This window comes from Aedes aegypti, chromosome 1 (genome assembly GCF_002204515.2).
Source record: "Aedes aegypti strain LVP_AGWG chromosome 1, AaegL5.0 Primary Assembly, whole genome shotgun sequence".
In the NCBI taxonomy this organism is placed as follows: domain Eukaryota; kingdom Metazoa; phylum Arthropoda; class Insecta; order Diptera; family Culicidae; genus Aedes; species Aedes aegypti.
In genome coordinates, this window is record NC_035107.1 from 192,831,580 (window position 1) to 192,851,539 (window position 19,960).

General features: G+C 38.5%; 1 protein-coding gene across 8 annotated transcripts in view; it reads right to left on the reverse strand.

The window, feature by feature from the left end:
* Window positions 1-19,960, reverse strand: part of LOC5577697 (serine/threonine-protein phosphatase 4 regulatory subunit 3) — an 87,653-nt gene that overhangs the window by 29,461 nt on the left and 38,232 nt on the right. For 6 of the 8 annotated variants that reach the window (XM_021855993.1, XM_021855990.1, XM_001663431.2 and 3 more), the window contains one exon: window positions 8,388-9,126. In XM_021855993.1, coding sequence (XP_021711685.1) covers window positions 8,388-8,499 — 112 coding nt within the window. In that variant the 5' untranslated portion in view covers window positions 8,500-9,126. Of the gene's footprint in view, window positions 1-8,387; window positions 9,127-9,766; window positions 9,787-19,960 lie in introns of those variants that run through there. The other 2 variants (XM_021855994.1, XM_021855997.1) reach the window with 2 other exon arrangements.

A 19,960-nucleotide genomic window follows, 5' to 3' on the forward strand; every position in this document is an offset into this window, starting at 1 on the left:
GTTTAGATTTATTCCTGAACAGTCTCATATTCTCAATTTGATACAATTTTGCTTATCTTCAAGACTTTTAGAAGCTATATTTCAGTTCGAGATCTGTGAAAGCAGATGGCACAAAAATTGGCTTGTTTGTGTTTGAGACACATTCAAAGTTACTGAGTGTCCGAAATATGAAAAAAATACAGATTGAAAACATGCACTCAAGTTCGTCAAAAATGGCTACAATGCTGAATTCGGAACCATGCCGGAAATATTCCGGGTTGTACTGGGGTCGCAAGGGTGCATAATTTGCAATTACAATACCAAAGTTTGTATATAAAACGTAAGATAATGATCGATTGTCATCATTTAAACATAATTGCAATTAGTGTAACTGGTTCCAACAGAGCCCCTTTGGGGACAATTCGGTTTCTTTTTTTTTTTTTTTTTGTATGGTATTCAGTTGGAGCTGCCTGACAGCTTAACTTGTCAAGGCTGAACCCTCGGTCTGGCTTTTTTATTCCCTTGCTTCTGAGAAAAGGAAGCATTATGAAAATCAGCAGCTCCATTAGAATTTGTTTGAAATAGTAGTGCATTACTAATACTGTCTAGTCGAAATGGTTTTGATTAATTTGTCATTCAAGTGCTATTCTGATTACTATTGTCTTTTACGTAAGATTAGAGTCTTAAATGTCAAGTGTCGTCAAGTCTTAACAAAATCATTACGTTCATATATCCTTAAATAAAAAAGTCGCTTTCCTTGTCTGTTCAACAATTTTTCGAAACTAGCAAGTGTACCCTAATGATCGATCTCAGCGTCTTACTTTCCATAGTCATTTTTATAGTGAATATTGAAGAGTAAAGTTACCTTAGGCTTCTTTTACAGTCTCCTACAAGATTCACTTTTCGGTGGCAAATGCAATGCTTCACAACGCCTACTTTCTACTTGTAAATTTTACGAAAATGAAACTGGAATTAGATTATTTATACCGTTGTTACAAAAGAGGTATTTCTTATTATGGCAATGTAAAAACCATATTAAAATAAGATTGTCGCCACTTATTTCTACTCAGTGAATCTACTAGTCATTTTCCTAAGAATTCCTCAGTATTCCCTACGTCGTATATGATAACGATGTATCTAGCTAGCTAATAGTAAGAGTGGCTACGGATCATTCTGGTTAGCAAAAGGCAAACTGAACGTCACCAATAGTATTAATGTCCACTTCGAATAGATTAATTATTTGAAATGGGCATCAATTCTATCAATGACGCAGAATGTCCGTTGGATCACATGAATTATGACGCGGCTTTAAGCAAAAAATGCCAAAATGTGATACCACCACTACAGGTTACGCCTTTGGTTTCCATCATATGGGCTAATGGATTATGCCCTCCCATCGCGGCAAGGTCGCATAACCAAGGGGAGGGAGAGCCCCTTTGGGGACATTTCGGTTTCATGTCCAAAATATACCGTGCGACGTCTCAATCTTCATGAATTCGAATTCGGGACAACATGTAAAAAAATCGGTCAGCGTTGTCCATTTATGTCAAATAACTAGTAGAGTTTTTTTCTACAAATAATTCATGCATGCCCTAGTAGAACCTGTGTCAGGTGCTCTGAAGTGGCCAAATCTGTTGACATTTAGTTCATTCCTCCTTAACCCTCTAATACCCAACCCCGCCTTTAGACGGGGTACACTTTGGAATTTTGTGTATTTTTTCGTTGCTCGGAAATCAAAATGATTTTATTTTTGGCTAAAACCTTGACTCATAACACGCATATAAGAAAAGTTTTTATGACTTTTGAAACTTTTTTGTATTTTTGAAAATTGTTTGAAAAATTGTATTCTTATATAACCTACAAATACCCGGGGTTCATTTAACGTGGGATATAAAAAATCGTACCTTTTATATTTTTCTACGATCAACCTATCACAAAAGAAGAGCTTGGTGGTATTCAAATAATTTTAAACCTGTTTTTCCGATAAATACACGGAAAATAAAAATATTTCCAGAAAAATATTAAAAATTTAATATTTTTAAAACTAGCGTAAAAATTTGACTTTTTATTATTGCCAAAAATCAGTAACTAGAAGAGGCTTCAAGAAAAAATGAAAAAGGGTAGGGATGTTCAAAAATAAAAATTATAAAAATCAAAAACCGAAATCCATAGATTTGCGAATAAAAATAAATCATTGCCCAAAACGTGTTTAGAACGATTTTAGATAACAAAAAATGATATTTAGATCGAAAATAAAAATTTGGGTATTAAAGGGTTAATAGACATGTCCTTTCCAATTCACAAAGATTGAGACGTCGCAAGGTACGTTTTGGACATAAAACGGAAATGTCTCCAAAACGGGCCCTTGTGAAACCTGTGCAAGGAGCTCTAGAATGGCCACATCTGTTCGAACCGAGTTTATTATTTTCTTCTGTTACTGACATGTTCTCCCTAACTCATGATTGAGACGTCGCACGGTATGATTAGGACATGAAACAGAAATGTCCCCAAAGAGGCCCTGGCGGAACCTGTGACAGGTTCTCTGGAGTGCCCAAACCTGTTGACATTTAGTTTATACCTCCTCAATCGACAAGTCCTTTCGAATTCACGAAGATTGAGACGTCGGAAATATGTTTTGGACATGAAACGGAAATGTACCCAAGGGGGCCCTGTCGGAACTAACTACGGTGTTAAATGATGACAATCGATCATTATCTTACGTGTTACATACAATTTTCGGTGTTGTAACCGCAATAAATAAAAAGTAATCACATTTCCAAAATTTGACACACTCGTGATCTCAGTACAATCCGGAATTGCCCCGAATTCAGCATTGCAAATTTATGACAAACGACTATTACGTTTTTTAAAGTCATCTGAAGGTGGTTTGAAAAAAATCGAAAGAAAATTGACGAAATGACAGCTATTTAAACAAATAAACGTGTATGGAAATTTAAAATAATGGACCTGGCACCCTACGCTCGTTACTATATTTTTTCTGTATTCTAAAAATTATAAATAAATAATGTTTAAAAAGGTTTTTTGATGTAGCTGATTTGGGATAACATTGATTACTCATGTAAACAATTTTCGGTAGGGGTTCCTGGCGTAATATGCACCACTTAAGGAAAATATTCCGAAAAAAATACTAAACAACAGGTATCTAGTGTTTTAATACACGAATCTAGTTGGTTTGGGTTCACCCTACATGGTGTTGAGCGAATTTTCATCTAAAATTCATTAGATTGTTAAAATTTTTAATTTTTTCAGATTTTTGTTAGATTAATGCGGAGCACGATGCATCGCGTTTTAGGGCAAAACACACCACAACATTGAGGCAAGACGCACCTAAACCCTAAACAAAGGGGCATGATGCACCACAACAATGAGGCAAGATGCACCATCGTGTTTTAAACGTAATTTTATTTATCGTAAAAAAACACGAGTTTCGGATTATATACGTCTACAAGATGATACAATTGTGCATAAATACGCTAGTAAAGACTTCAAATGACCTAACTTTTATGATTGTAGTTTATTTTGGAATGAATAGCAGCAGCGAAATATGCAATTTCTTAAGGCGAAGTAGGCCGTCATTGAAATTTGTACGCGTCGTTGATGATTGTTGCTAATTCATCTCACGATTTCGAATCAAAGAAAATCAGTTGGTTTTGCACTGACACAGCTGAAAAAGTATCAGCATACTTTATGCATGTTGTTAGCGCGTACAGTGATACATTTTCAAGTCAATATAAACTATCGAAACTGAGTTTTATCACTTTGAAATGCAAGCTGAAAAGTCATCATTGTTGCCAAAATGAATAACGGGCTACTTAGCCTTAAGGAAATTAAACTTCCTTTCTAGTAATTCGTTAATTTTGCTGCATACCGCGAGGTGCTATAATTTTGCGTATTGCCTAATTGGGTCCTAAAATGTTTAATGAAATCTTGTTTTTATTTAATGACACGAAAGAGCATGTTACTGCAACTATTTTAGCAATTTTTCCCGCTCAAATAACGACTACATCATATTTAAACTTTAATTTAAAAATTGGGTCCATAAATGAACCTTGACACTTTTGATCATGTTTGACGTTCGCTTAGTCGACAAAAACACCACAGGGGTTATAGTTTTTTCACTGGGGTTGTTCCTGTATGACATTTTGGAAGGGACACGGAAAACAAAATACACCCAGTTTAAACCAAGGAGTGTTTTTTGGACTTGAACAAAAGAAAAACATTAAACAATTGAGTAAACAATTGTTTTTGGTCTAAACTTAAGCGTTTGGCATTAAAATTGGGACAGGCCTTTAGGACCCTATTCCGCGCAATTTACCAACATTTTCGACTTTTTTCATTTGCGATACTTTCATATGCATATATTAGGGTCTTAGCTGCGCTGAATTAAGAAACTTTACAGTACTTGTGAAAATTTTAAAAAGAGGTCATGAATTGTGGGATCCATAATCATGCGAATCATTCAATTCCCATCAACATATCCCACTATCTCAAAATATTGAATCTAAAATAAACTTAATTTTTCTTTAAAGAAAACTTGAGACAAATCTTCAAAAATATACCTTCTATACACTCAACATATGAGCAATTCTCGCTGAAACCAGGCCGCCATCGGCACCCATCATTAGAATTTAAATTTTATGTCACTGATCATGAGGGTGGTCCTTTCGGTTTTTTTTCTAATTGGTGGACCCCTCGTACGCCAGCTGGCTGAACAGTTTGCGAAAAAGCCCATTTTTTGATAAATTTCGGGTATTTCTTCACGTGATATGTCTCATGAATGGATTTTCACCTTGTTAGCACTCAACATGTTTTGTTTTTGGCAAAAAAATTTCAACTTCAAATGAAAGCTATATCCTTTCTCTATACGATGCCACCAAGTTTGCTATATGTTCCAAGGGAAATATGAGACATATCACGTGAAGAAATACCCAAGATTTATAAAAAAATGGGCATTTTTGCAAGCTGTTTAGCCAGCTGGCGTACGAGGGGTCTACCAATTTGAGAAAACCGAAAGGACCACCCTTTAGTTTTATCGAAAACTAGCGATCAGTGACATAAAATTGGAATTCTAACGATGGGTGCCGATGGCGGCCTGTTTTCAGCGAGAATTGCTTCATATCCTTTTTCATAGTGAACAAGAAAAAGCGAATATGATTTTGACCAAAATAAGTTCATCTGACCATTGTGCACAACCCAAGAATAATATAAAAGGGTCAAAAAAGGCAAGAAAACATGCCAACTGTCAGTGAGCTGTCTCCTCTCTCTCAGAGAATAACCTTTGAAAAATTCAACATTATGAATGTCGACGTATTTTTTTAATTTTCCTGAAATATATTTTACCGCAAGACAAAAATACAGAACAAATTTTAAATAAGAGTCGTATTATCCCCCTATCCATGGATAGCACACCCCCCAAAAGTGATATTCGGATCCTTTACCTCCCGCGATAATGTGGGGTGTTTAGAGGTGCGGTCGAAAATTAAATTAGTATTTGTGATAACATCAGTTTTGAAGTGGTAGTTGTGCAATGCCAACTTCGGTGAGCCGAAAGTTCACGAAGTTACACGAAGATGACGTCATATTGGCAATCTTCGAACAAAATTTTTGGCGAACTTGTCGTCACCATCAGCTTTTCGTTTTGTTTACGTCATCTTTCTTGTGACTAATACAAGCAAACACATACTAAGAGCCGGACCTGTTATATATGACATTGAATAAACACCCTTACCGTGGTGATTGTGGAGATGCGTACTATGCGAGGTATTCTCGGTCTGCAGAAGCAACAATCATTACACATTAACATTCCTTCCCTATCCCAGCTGACTGTCCGGCGCCGTCAATGCTATGCTAAAAAATAGTTTAATTGTTGACCAGTGATGCATTTTAAGCTGAACGCAAGCCAAAAGTGAACGGAACGCGTTCTAATTTTGCACGAGAACCTAGTAAACATTGAACTCTTGTGCAAAATTCTGCATCTTCTCATGAACTTTAAAATGCACAATAGAGTTGAAAACCCGAAAAAAAACTTTTCCGGTTTCAGCTCGCACGGGTTCAAATGCTCAATGTTCAAGCCTACTTGATCCCTCGGTCAACGGTTTGAACTGGAACGCAAACTGAACGCGTTCAAATGGAACACTGTTGTTGATCAATTAGAACTTTTGACCTCAATCGCATTTTTTAGATTTTTTAGAGCTCTAAAAATCCTCCCGGAATTCCTTCAATACAAACTCCATAGATTCAAACAAGAATTCCCGAAAAATCAGAGACTCTCAAGAAGTCCCATGGATTCTTTCATACATTTTTCCAAGCAATTCTCCGAAATGTCAGATTTTTTTCCAGGGATAGATTCTTCAAGCGATTTCTCCTAATAAATTCTTACAGAGACTCCACCAGGAAAATCTCTATAGGGGTTACACTAGGAAAATCTTTTCCAGGTTTTCTCAAGAAATTTCTCCAGAGATTTATCCAATCCAAAAATGCCTCCATGGTTTCCTTGCAGTACACTTATGGGTATACACAAGTAGTCCACTCGAGATTCATCCAGGAATTATTCCGAAGATGTCTTTACGAGTTCCAACAGACATCGCTCCAGGAATTCTACAAGAAATACCTTTACGAATTCTTAAAGCGTTTCCGTCATGAATTCTCTCAGGGATACATCTATCAAAATCGCTACATGAGTTACTCCAATGATTTTTCCAGGTAATTCCAGGGATTCCGACAGACATTTCTCCAAAGATTTGTTTAGGCCTCCAATTCTCCGGGATTCCTTTACGAATTTCTTTAGAAATCACATGCAGAGATTCCCCCATTACCCAAATTACCTTAAGAATTCCTCTAGGGACTACATTCAGATTTTTTTACAGAAATTAGTCCAGAAAAAAAACTCAAAATGGATTGCTCTAGGAAAATCCGTTTAGGGCAATTCGCCTAATGCTGAACGACTAAAAACCCCCCCTCTATTGTTGAACAGTCCGTGTATTCCTTATGGCGTGTTCAACAATTAGCGAGCATTTTTTCGTTCAACAATTGGCGGATTACCCTATGGCATCCTCCAGATATTTCTATAGCAAAATCTTTACAGGAATTTCTTCTTTAGCAAGTTACGCATGTAATTTTTCAGAAATCCCTTCAGGAATTTCTCCAGAGACTCTTTGGTCTACGGATTCCTGCAGGAAAATCTCTACGGGGAAATCTCTTTCTAGCAATTTCTTCAGGAATTTCTCCAAGGATTATTTTACAAAACTCTCTTCATGGGTTCCTCTAAGAATTATTTTAGGGATTTCTTCCGAAACTCCTCCAGACTTCCTCGGCTATCCCTACAAATTGAATCTTGAAAAATTCATGGAAGAATTCTTGAGGTTCTTGGGAATTCATTGAAGAATTTCTGGAGAAATTTCTAAGGGAAATTTTGTAGGAAACCCCCGGAGAAACGATCCTTGGAGTAACTCATGTAGCGATTTTCCTTGGAGAATTCCTGGAGAAAACTCTTGAGGAATCTCTTCATTTGTAAAGTAATTTCTTATTGAATCCCTGGAGGTAATCCTGTCCGAATTACTGGAGGATTTCCTGATGAAATCCCTGGAGGAATGTCTGGTAGTATACTTGAGGAATTGTCGTTAACCTTTCCATTTTAATCTGCATTATGCTGTCCAAATTGCAAAGATTCTTATGCATAATTCAACCAGATATTTGCTTAGGATTGCGCAAAACCTCGTTCAGGTTTTCATGAGAATTATGTCACTGATTAGGCTATATTTATGGCTAGGATTCTATGGGATCTTTTCAAAGATTCGGTGAAAATTGGCCTAATAGGGTACAGAGCTACTTGGGCACTACCATGATTCACTTTGGCATGGGGGGTTTTTCTCGAACGAATTGTCTGAAACTTTGCAATAAGAAGCGCAGCAGTACGACGCATAGTGTGGCCACCCCACTGCCGAAGTGAATCAAAAGTACCAAGAATAGGATGCGGTTCCCTATTTTGTGATAATCCTATTAAAGTTTTCCTTCAAATTAATATCCATTATCTTGTGTGAATCCTGCTCAAGATTTTGTAAGAAATTTGCCTGAGATTTTATGAGAAATCCATCTTAGCAAAAAAACTTTCAGGCTTTTACGTAGATTCATCCCAGTATTTTTCAAACCCCTTGCTCAGGATTCAGTGACAATCCAGCCCATAATTCAGTGAGATTGTGTTTGAACAACTTAGCCATTTACCCAGAACCTTCGTTCAAGCTTTATATAAATTTTTGTGTGACATAAAGTGTGACTGGATTGTCCAGGTGATTCGGTTATCCGGAATTATTATTATCTTTATCCCCGGAACATCTTGCCCGACCAGTATAATCTTCAAACCCACGAAAAGGGACATAAATGGTCGTTACCTTTGACTCGATCGACGTAGTTTGATGTGACGTGACCGGTGCCCCGATCGTCCCACTGTCGGTCTGCGTTTAGTGCATACAATTTAACTCGCCGCCTCGTATCGGTTGTCATGTTGCGTCTGCTGAGGCCGCCGCTACAGTTGTTGCTGCTTCCGCCGCTAGTCGAGGGTTGCGGCGTATCTTCCGGTTGCTGTTGGTCACTACTACTGCTTGTACTTGCCGTCGCCGTCGTCGTCGTCGCCGCCGTTGACGTCGGATGATGACGATGGTGATGGTGGTGGTGGTGGTGGTGATGATGACTGGAAGAGTTCCTTTTCTTCCGCTTCTTTAAAATTTTGTATCTAACCTTGCCTATACTTTGCTCAATTGTTGATCACTAAAAAGAAAGCTTGCGACCGTAAAACTATCGCGCACTATACTCTGCCGAGGCAGTTCTTACGATTTCGATTCACTGGATAATTTCATACACCTCCGGGCACTCACTGGCAGCTTATTCTTTTTCCCTTTTTTATCGAAGATTCACTTCTTATGCTTTTTGCCAGTTCTTCCAATCACTATCAAAACTCACTTTCCGATTGGGAATAATTATAACAACAGATATTCACTATATGATGCGTTGAAAATATTCTCCGTCGCTATTTATTCCATTGATGAGATATTTTCCGGTTTGAATTGTATTACGTTAGTGATAATTATTTACACACAATGAGATCGGGTTATAAGCGGAATTGGTCCAGATCTGGAAATATAACAAGAAAAAATAAATTTAGTATTTCCGAATATTGTGTTATAAAACAGGGTCATTTCGTCGAATCGAGTATATTTGGCATTTACGCGAATAAACTTGACGCCAACTTTACTTGCGTAGATTGGATTGTTCCTATGTTCCAAAATAGACGATCAGTGAAATTTCTTTGCTTGTTTCGAGTTTCATCGAACAAAATACGAATACGAATCCGCGGCATACAGTATAGGACAATAAATTTGCGCTTAGTGCGATTTTCCATACACGATGATCAATTTTGGTATAAAGCCTACCAGTTATTTATGGATCTTGCCCGACTAGTGATTTGAATGAAATTTCCACAGCAGGTCAAGCTTTTGAATTTGAATTTCAACATATATTTTAGAGCCATTCTCCAATCACGAAATAACAAAAATGGCGGGAAAATCACTTTAAAATATTATGTTGAGATTCAAGTTAATTCTGACGTGCTGTGAAAACTCCATTTTCAAAAGTTGACCATTTTGTATGGAAAATCCAAAATGTTGCAAATATGTACTCTAATACTGTATGTTGGAATCGTATTTACACTTTCCGCTCACTCGCTAAAGTAAAAGAAATCAAAAATAAACACTTCCCCATTTATGCAACATACCGAAATCAATTTTGAGTTTCGTAGATTTACGATCAGCGCTCGAATTACTACTGCCTTTCAGCACATCTACCAATAAGAACGAACACACAGATTATAGAATCCATTCACATTGCATGTCGGTATGTTGCGTGTGGATATAGCTGGACACATCCCACACCACAGTGCAATTTTGCTGATTCGAGTCTCAATTTTAAGTTTGTGTTGGCGCTGCAGAGCGACTACTTGGGAACGCAAGAACCGACGACGGTCAGCGCATTTTGTTCGCTCCCTTACGTTTTTTTTTTTCGCATGAAAACACTGAACCGACGAGACGAAAATGAAAAACGCGAAATCGCTTCTTTTTTCATTTGCGGACACGACAGACACTACGGAACACGGAACCTGTCATACCGGTATTGTGAAGCTCCGCCGTTCTGCCCGTGGAGTAAGAAGGATCGGAAATATAGTCTGTGTCAGCGCGTGATGATGGTAGGGGCACGAGATGATGATGGGATTGAGTACTTATCAAGAATGTTCGTATGATCGTAAATTGCACCGAGGTCGACTTTCTTTTTTAGCGTCTCGTTTTGATCGGGGTGGTTACTCACTACGTTGACAGTACGTTACGTTATACAGTACGTTGACTTTTTACATCGATTATGGGAGATAGTGGATAACTTATTAAAATGAAATACGATAGATAAAGATAATCTGGAAGATCTAGTCAATGTTTTGGGATTCTGATATTCCAACATTTTATTAAGAATTTTGAGAATCCAGTAGGCATTCAGATATACGTGCTGAACTTTCTATACAAATTGTGGGTTACGATTTCCTTTCTGGAATTGAAAGTATTGCATTTTGATAATTCTGCTAAAAAATAACAAAAAATACCAAAGAGGAAACAATAAAGGAAAAAAAGATACCAAACAGGGACCAGCGAAATTTACAAAAGGAATCTTTTAAGGATTTTATACAGACTTATCAGAGAGCATTTCTTTTATAGGGATTTCTACTTACATTATTATTCTCTAGAATTTGTCCATGATTTCTTCACGAATTCCATTAGAAATTAAGTTAGATGCATGTTCAAAGTTTTCTTCGAATATTACTTTTAAAATGTGTTTAGTAATTCAGCCAATGATTCAAGAATACAACTAGTATTGAGATGTCTACAGAAATTACTTCAGAGATAAATTCAAAGATTCTTTCTGAAATTTGCAAGAAGGTCTTCAGTTCTCCAGGAGTGTATTCAATTACTCTCCCATTGGATTTCCGCCAGGTATTCATTTAGAGATATTTCCTTAGAATTTCCTACAGTATTTTCGTTTAGGATTTTAAAATTATTAGCAGAAAGTTCTGTTTTGATACCCCTTGGAATAATCACAGAAAACCCAACTGGCATTACTACATTTCTTTTTTCGTAGGTTCATTCTTGAATTTCCTAATGATAAGTATCCAGGAAGAAAAACAACGTCTTCAGCCAATTAGCTGCACAGACAGTGACTTAACACTAGACAACGGACAAGTTAGTATGCTGCAATCAACAATTTCACGCCACAATACTCGGTTCGTGACCGCATCTCTCCATCCTCGGTTCTGCCCACGCTCGCCAAATCGATACGCACTTGATCCGCCCACCTAGCTCGCTGCACTTCATGCCTTCTTGTACCATCCGGATCCGAAGCGAACACCATATTTGCAGGGTTGCTGTCCGGCATTCTTGCAACATGCCCTGCCCATCGTATCCTTCCAGCTTTGGCTACCTTCTGGATACTGGGTTCGCCGTAGAGTTGGGCGAGCTCGTGGTTCATTCTTCGCCGCCACACACCGTTTTCCTGCACACCGCCAAAGATCGCCCTAAGCACCCAACGATGTAAATCATCCGCGAAGTAAACAAATTGACTGGATCTCGTAAAAATCGTACCCCGGCTGTTGAGCCCGGCTTTCTAGCGCAATATTGAACAACAGGCACTAAAGTCCATCACCTTGTTGTAGTCCCCGGCGGAATCCAAACGAACTGGAATGTTCGCCTGAAACCTTCACACAATTTTGAACACCTTCCATCGTCGTTGAAATCGATGAAAAGGTGATGCGTTGGGACCTAGTATTCACGACATTTTTGGAGGATTTGCCGTACAGTAAAGATCTGGTGACAGACGACGGAAGATGAGCTGGAATAATACTTTGTAAGCCGCATTTAGAATGGTCAACGCTCGAAAGTTCTCACAATCTAACTTGTCGCCTTTCTTGTAGATGGGTACCCCTTCCTTCCACTTTTCCGGTAGCTGTTATGTTTCCCAGATTGTGTCTATCAGTCGGTGCAAACAAATGGTCAGCCTCTTCGGGCCCATCTTTATGAGTTCAGCTCCAATACCATCCTTACCAGCAGTTTTATTGTTCTTGAGCTAGTGAATGGCATCCTTAACCTCCCTCAAAGTGGGGGCTAGTTGCTTTCCATCCTCCGCAGTACCGAAGAAGGCATTCCCTCCGTTGTCCCGACCTTCATTGCCTGTGCTCTCAGCGCCATTCAGATGTTCGTCGAAGTGCTGCTTCCATCTTTCGATCACCTCACGCTCGTCCGTCAAAATGCTCCCATCCTTATCCCTACACATCTCGGCTCGCGGCACGAAGCCGTTGCGGGATGCGTTGAGCTTCTGATAGAACTTGCGTGTTTCTTGAGACCGGCACAGCTGTTCCATCTCTTCACACTCCGTCTCCTCCAGGCGACTTTTTTCTCCCGAAAGAGGCGGGTCTGCTGTTGCCGTTTCCGTCTATAACGCTACACGTTCTGCCGGGTCCCTTGCTGCAGCATGACCGCCCGCGCTTCGTTCTTTTCCTCCGGAATCTGCCTACAATCCTCGTCGAACCAATCGTTCCGTCGACTCCGTCCCACGTACCCGACGTTGCTCTCAGCTGCATTGTTGATGGCTGCCTTCACTGTTCTCCAGTAGTCCTCAAGAGGGGCTTCATCCAGCTCACCCTCTTCCGGTAATGCAGCCTCGAGGTGCTGCGCGTATGCCGCTGCGGCATCCGGTTGCTTGAGCCGCTCTAGGTCGTACCGGGGCGGTCGTCATTACCGTACGTTGTTGACGACGGAGAGTTCTGGGCGCAGTTTAGCCATCACCAGATAGTGGTCAGAGTCAATGTTAGCACCACGATAGATCCTGGCGTTGATAATGTCGTAGAAATGCCGTCCATCAATCAGAACGTGGTCGATTTGTGATTCTGCCTACTGTGGTGATCTCCAGGTGTATCAGTATGAAAGGCTGTGCTGGAAGTAGGTGCTACAAATGACGATATTCTTGGAGGCGGCGAAATCAATTACTCGTAAGCCGTTTTCGTTCGTCAGCCGGTGGGCGCTGAACTTTCCAATCGTCGGTTTGAACTCCTCCTGGCCAATCTGAGCGTTTAGATCTCTTATGATGATTTTGACGTTATGGTTTGGGCAGCAGTCGTACTGCGCGTAAAAAGCGTCTTTATCATCATCAGTGCTTCCGGAGTGAGGGCTGTGCACGTTTATTATGCTAAAGTTGAAGAACCGGCCTTTGAGCCTCAACTTGCACATTCTCTCATAGATCGGCCACCACCCGATCACGCGCCTCTGCATATCACCCAGCTTACATGGCCTGACACTAACTCCCTAGATTTCCGGAGGACCATTCCCCCTAAATGTTCGGAGGACCATAGTGCGCAGTTTAGCTTAGAGTCCTTCTTTGGCACTCGGACGATGATCAGCCGCGCCTGACATGGGGAACAGATGCTGTTGTGAGTCGCTCCTAACATGAAGTACAGACGCTCCAGGTTTGCTGAAGCAAAAGCAAATCCTTCTTTAATTTTTCATAGAATCAAAACAAAAAATCCCCTCAAATTCGAGGATTCTTATCAGAATCGTTCCAGAATCGTATCTGGATTATAATTAGAATGTCTACAGTAGACCTATTCATATTTTCAAAAATGTCTGGAAACTCCCCAGTCAACCAATACTTTGATTTTTCTTTGCGAAATGAACTTCTGGCCAAAATTTCACTCAATTTAGAGTAAATTTAGTTGTGCTTCAAATCAATTATGTGTTTTTGGGCTATTTTCAAGCTTTAAAAAATCATAACTACCGAACGAAGCATCAAAATTTATTGGAAATACATCTACATAGTAGTTTATCCAATTCTACGAACTTTTGCCGAACACAATTTTATGATTGGAGCAAGTTTTAACATAGTTTGGTTGAGTTTTGTATCTCGAGGTTCTTGAAAATCTCTTTTTTCGGGAATTGTTTTCACTGAACAGCATGCCTGCATGAAAATTTCGGATTCTTAATTTCCAGACATGATGACAATGCATATCTAAAAGCCAATCCCGTTCAAAGTAACCATTTATCTTACGAAAATAAATTGTAAAAAATAGGTAATTATGAAGCATATTTGTAAATCCACTGTGGGTAAGCCAAGAGCACCACCGTGAGCTTCAATGAATACAAAAAATGAACACGTTAGCACTGCTTTTTCTCAGTCGATGATGATGATTGTTTTCAAATCGCTCTAAATTATCAGTGAAATGCGATCAAAACAATCATCACACGGAAAGAAAAAGCAATGCTAACTTGTTCAATTCATTCGTTTTCGGTACATGTGTCATGCATGATTTAACTATCATCAGGTTGCGATGCGGTGCTCGATCTTTGGGCATTTATTGTAATTTATTGCCTTTAGCAACATGTAATCTGTTGATGGTCAATGAATTCATAAATGTATTATGTTTGATTCCCGTTGACTAGGGCCTGAAAAAATAATACCAATGCATGTTTTATATACCATGTATATTGAGAAAACTGTAATTTCTGGGTACAGCGGAGTACAAATTTGGATCAAACAATGTTAAAACTCAATTTAATCTTGTTAGCGTGTTCGACAAACTTTAGCAGAATAGAATTAGCTTTCAAATAGTGGTAATAGCAAGTGGTTTTGATTTTCCACATGCTAGTTATGATTTTTCAAACCTTGAAATAAGCCCAAAAACACATTTTCAACTTGAAGCATACTGAAATCTTTATCAAATAAGCTGAAAATTTGACCAGACATTGTTCTTAGCATGAGAATTCCGAATACTGCTTGACCGGTAGATTTCCAGACATTTGTTTTAATATGAACAGGTCTAGTCTACAGGATTCTCACCAGAATAACTATAGGATTCGCATATGAATCCTTCCAGGATTCTCATCATATTCCTTCCAAATTTCTCTTCAGAATACTTCCTTGTTTTGTATCTAAATCCATTCAAGATTATCACACTTCTTTCAAGATTCTTATCTGATTTCTTTTACCAGAATTCTCCACAGACATTCAACAGAGTCCTTCTAGAATTCCCAAAAGAATCCTTCCAAGAGTTTTAGCAGAATTTATCCAGGATTCTTATCAGCATCCTTTAAGTACTCGCAAACAGAATTCTCCAAGAATTCTCATCCAAATCTTCCGGGATTTGCATCAGTATCCTTCGAATAAAAATCCTTCTAGGACCGTTACCTAAATCCTTCAAGTATTCTGATTAGAATCCTTCTAATTCTAATTCTAATCCTTCTGTATTTTTATCATAATCTTTCCAGGCTTCACATTAAATCTTTCCACGATTTTTATCCGAATTTTCTAGTATTCTCATCAGAAACATTGCAGAGATCTCGTCTGAAATCAGACTGTCAAAGAGAATCTTCAGGATTTTCATTACACTATTTCCAAGATTCTCATCAGAATCCTACCAGCATTCTCAATAGAAATCTCCCAGTATTGTCATAAGAAATTGTCCAAGATTTTCATCAGAAACTTTCCAGCATGCTTACCAGAAACCTTCAATAGAAGCCTTCTAGAATTCTGATAAGAGCCCAGTCGGTCTTTGGAATCAACAAAAACTGGACAGAAACTGGACTCCTAATGGTCACCTGTATTCAAAATGAAAGGCCTCTGATGGTAATCTTTGGTCGAGCAAATGTGGTGTTATATACCACAGTATGAAAATCAATATTTTTTTGGGTTTGTTCTTCTAGTATCAGTATTTACGAAACACGCTGTTTTTTTTGATTTTCAGTTACTAAGGATTTCGTACTTCTGCAATCACACAAAACATACAAACGAATGCGTCAATTCATCAATTACCAGTACCGAATCGATGCCAAAATAACGTATAAAACACAAGTATCTCTCCGAAAACGAACATGTTTAAATTTAAATTGTGTGGCACGAGGCATCAGTAGCGATCAATCGCCAATCCAATAATGCGTCGTTTGACTCTTCCGACCGACGACCGTCCCACAAATGGCGAAAGTCAAGTGTAAATTGCATTTCTTGAATGAATCACAAAAATAAACACTCGATATCAAAAGTAAACAGCAAACCGCTCGTCATTCTGGTATCGCTACCGCCACGACTTTACATTGGGTAGGAGGCGAGCCAACGTCACACGAAGAAAGGATGAAAAAGCGTTAGCCAAATAGCAAAGCACAACACACAAACCCAAAAACATAAATAAACTGCAATGTTTACTAGAGTCGTCAAGAGCCATTTATCTCGACGAGGTCGCACATCACGTGTGTTGTATGCTAAATACGCATTCGTGTTCAAGCATGAATTAACTTTATGCTTGCCAATCTGATCAAAATCACAAACCTGTCCCATTGATCTCGTGCTCATAAAAAAATCGTACGCAAGGCTTTCTCTTAAAGCTTCCACTGCTTGGCCCTGGACTCCCACAGAGACCCACCCTCTCCTTGGTGAATCTCTACTCCCAATAGGTCTTTGTATAGCGGATTTTGTACAGGTAGTGACGGCGAGGAAGGCGACTTTGAAAACTGCATGACGTAGCTATGAGGCCGTGCACCAAAAGTTGACCAATGGTGTTGTATTGGTATCCGTTGGTTAACTAACCGTGTATTTGTGCTCGCTTCTCAGTCGGTGGTAAGCACTTAGAAGTGTAGGTATATTCCTGCAACATACATGGTTGGTTAACAGTGAAAAGTGAGTCACACTCAAGACAGAATATCTCATCATGTAGAGGCATGTTGGGTTAGCTTGAACCAACCCTCACACAGTTTGAGAATCACGAAAATCCGAAGAATGACAAACGGAATGAATGATCTTGACTGCTTGCTGGCGGCGAGTACCGACAAAAGAAGAGTGAGTGGCACAGAAAAAGAAAAGCTTTTTCGATTACGTAGTGGCACTGTGCGTGAAGTGGATGGCGGCGTAGGGGTATCCTTGACTGCTACCGAGAAAAGAAGAAACAACGGCGACCACGACAGATTTTTCGCAATGCGCAATGAGTTCGAGAAATTGTTTGTTTTGAATGTGTGCTTACGTAAAAGCTTATCCGTTATCCATTACAGAATAAATTCTGTCTGACAGTTTGTGATGGATCGAAATATTTTGATTGTAGGACTTGAAAATAGAGTGTGAAAGTGGGGGCACAAACTGTCGTAGCGATAAAAGTACAACACGAGAGAGATTCGCGATAAGGGCCTATCTGACAAATCAATAACAATGAGAAAAGAACCAACAAAATTAATTTTATTAATTAAATCATATTAATCCCAATATACTCAAACTTAAACCTTATCACTACAATTCATATTTCATAAACCTAGTTTAACAACCACTATGAATACTACACATATCTCCTACAATTTTTCTTGCTATGTTACACTCAAAAAATCAGTATCGCCCAATGTTATGCGCCTGTAATCGATATCTTTTTCAGCATCGCCTATTACCAATGCACCGTGTTTGTATTTTGATTTCAATTGAGCCCACCATGTTCACCTTGTTTATTTTTTGTTTGCAGTGTCGCCGTTTACTACCGCCGTGTTTTGATTTCGATTTTAGATTTAGACAATCACGTCCATCACTTTGATACACAAAAACACAGCCGTAATCAATAAAGTGTGTTGCATGGAGTGAAGTTTTACCTTCTACAAATTCGCGTTTTTTTCGGTAGGGGAAAAGTTTAAGAGCAGTGAATAGACAATCAAGCTATAATTTCAACGCTATATTTTCTTGAATTAAGGGGCCCAGATAGCCGTAGCGGTAAACGGTGTACATTTTGTCAGTAGCAATACAACGCTGAGGGTGTGGATTCGAATCTTACCGATCGGGAAGCTTTTCGGATTAATATTTTTTCGACTCCCCAGAACATAAAATATAATCGTACATGATACACGATGCACAAAACGGTAAATTTTCAATGAAAGCTTTCAGTTAATAGCTGGGGAAGTACTTACACTACCGTGCATAAGTTTGGGTTCACCCCCTAAAAAACATGCAAAAGTGTTGAGTCTATATCTCTGTGATTACACGTCCAATTGAAACTCTTTAAGCCGCATTCGAAAAGCAAAGAGTTACTCTTACTTCGTATGTATTTTTCCAAAAACATTCTTTGAACTTTGCATACTAAATTTTTACTTAAAGTTGTGACATTTTTCAAAAAACACACTGAAAAAACAAAAACAGCAAAACAAAAACAAAAAAAATCAATTAATTACGAAAGAAATCGTTTTTAGGGGAATTGGGACAAACATAGCCAAAAAACTATATGCTCCCACTATCTCCTATCAATGAGGCTAAGGACAATCGATCATTTAGATCAATATCGTTTACCCGAACTATCGTACATCGTTTGGAAATGTTTGGAATTTGTGATATAAGAAGGTAAATTATTCACAATATTTTGCATAGAGAATAAATAATGATCATACATATTCTACAAATTTTAATACAACTTATTTCTGCAAGCTATATTCATGATTATTTGACTATTTTAAATTTTATTTCAATATAAAAACACGTTGAGAACAGCGTTGAAAAAAAAATTAAAACAAAAAATCCTCTTTAAAAATATTTCATTGTACATTTGGCCCCATAATCCCCTAAATTTCCATCTTTTTATAACGTTCTCTGTGAAACATTGTTGAATGGGCTAGAAATGAAGGATTTCATGGGAAATAATCTCCACAATAAAATAGTTTTACTCAAAACAACATGAAAACCAAAAATTTTCAAGGAATTGGGGCAAAACGGGCACCATAGCTTATCCCAGAGTGGTCCCACATTCATGAAACCATCACCAATCGATTCCTGAGAAAATTTCCATTCGAATGAGCTATAAAACTTTTTTTTTATCTTTCTATTGTTAAAGTTATCATTTTTTTCCACCTTTGAGTTCGGAATTCCCCAATGTGCAATGCTGAGGAAATTAGATATGATTTTCAGTGTGTTTTTTGAAAAATGTAACAACTGTGTACAAAATTCAAAAAATGTTTTTGGAAAAATACAAACGAAGTAAGAATAACTCGAATGCGACTTTAAGAGTTTCAACTGGACGTGTAATTACAGAGATATGGACAGAGCACTTTTATATGATTTTGAGGGAGTGAACCCAAACTTATGCACGGGAGTTTATAAGCACACCAAGCTAAGAAGCAAGCTCTGTTATCTCACGCTCAGTTGAAATATTAAGAATTAATATAGTGTTAAAAAATGTGTTTGATTTCGGTTCTGTTTTGCCCTGGGAGACAAGTGAAGAAAACTGCGCACTTTCTTGATGATGGGGATCAACCTTTGCACACCGGCTTTCTTTTCGCACGTAGGTTCAGCAAATCTGGTAATCTTTGCAATGTCTCGAACCGTCTTATCAGTCGTCTTGGGCTTCCGTTTTATGATTTCCCAAATATTTTTCTAAGGATTGGTTCAAGTGCTAATAAAACCAACATGCCTTTTCGAAAGCATTTCTCTTTGTAGAACTAGGAGTTCATAGTCTTGTTTGTGACAAAAACCTCGATTTCCGCTCCACGATTAGCGACTCTACGAATGCCTCAAACATAAGAGAATTAAGAGAACCAAACCGGGACAAGGAGATCAGAGTTGCTCACTGTCAGTCATATCAACTGATGGGTGATCTACTAAAACCTAGGGGGTGCGGACTAAAATATTTAAATTGTTCAAATTGAACACAATATTTTCCGCGAGTGCTGACCGTTGTTTGTTTGCTTGTCTCGCAGGAAACCACATCCAAAGGGCACTCTTAAAATACTTCCCACAAAGTATCAGTAGTAGTATGCTGACGATTTTCCCAATAAACAGTCTTAATCAGAAAGTTTCTGGCCTTGTGCTAAAATAACATATTTGGGAAAAGTTGTAAAAGACTTCTGCATAATTTTAACCAAGCACAACTTTTCTT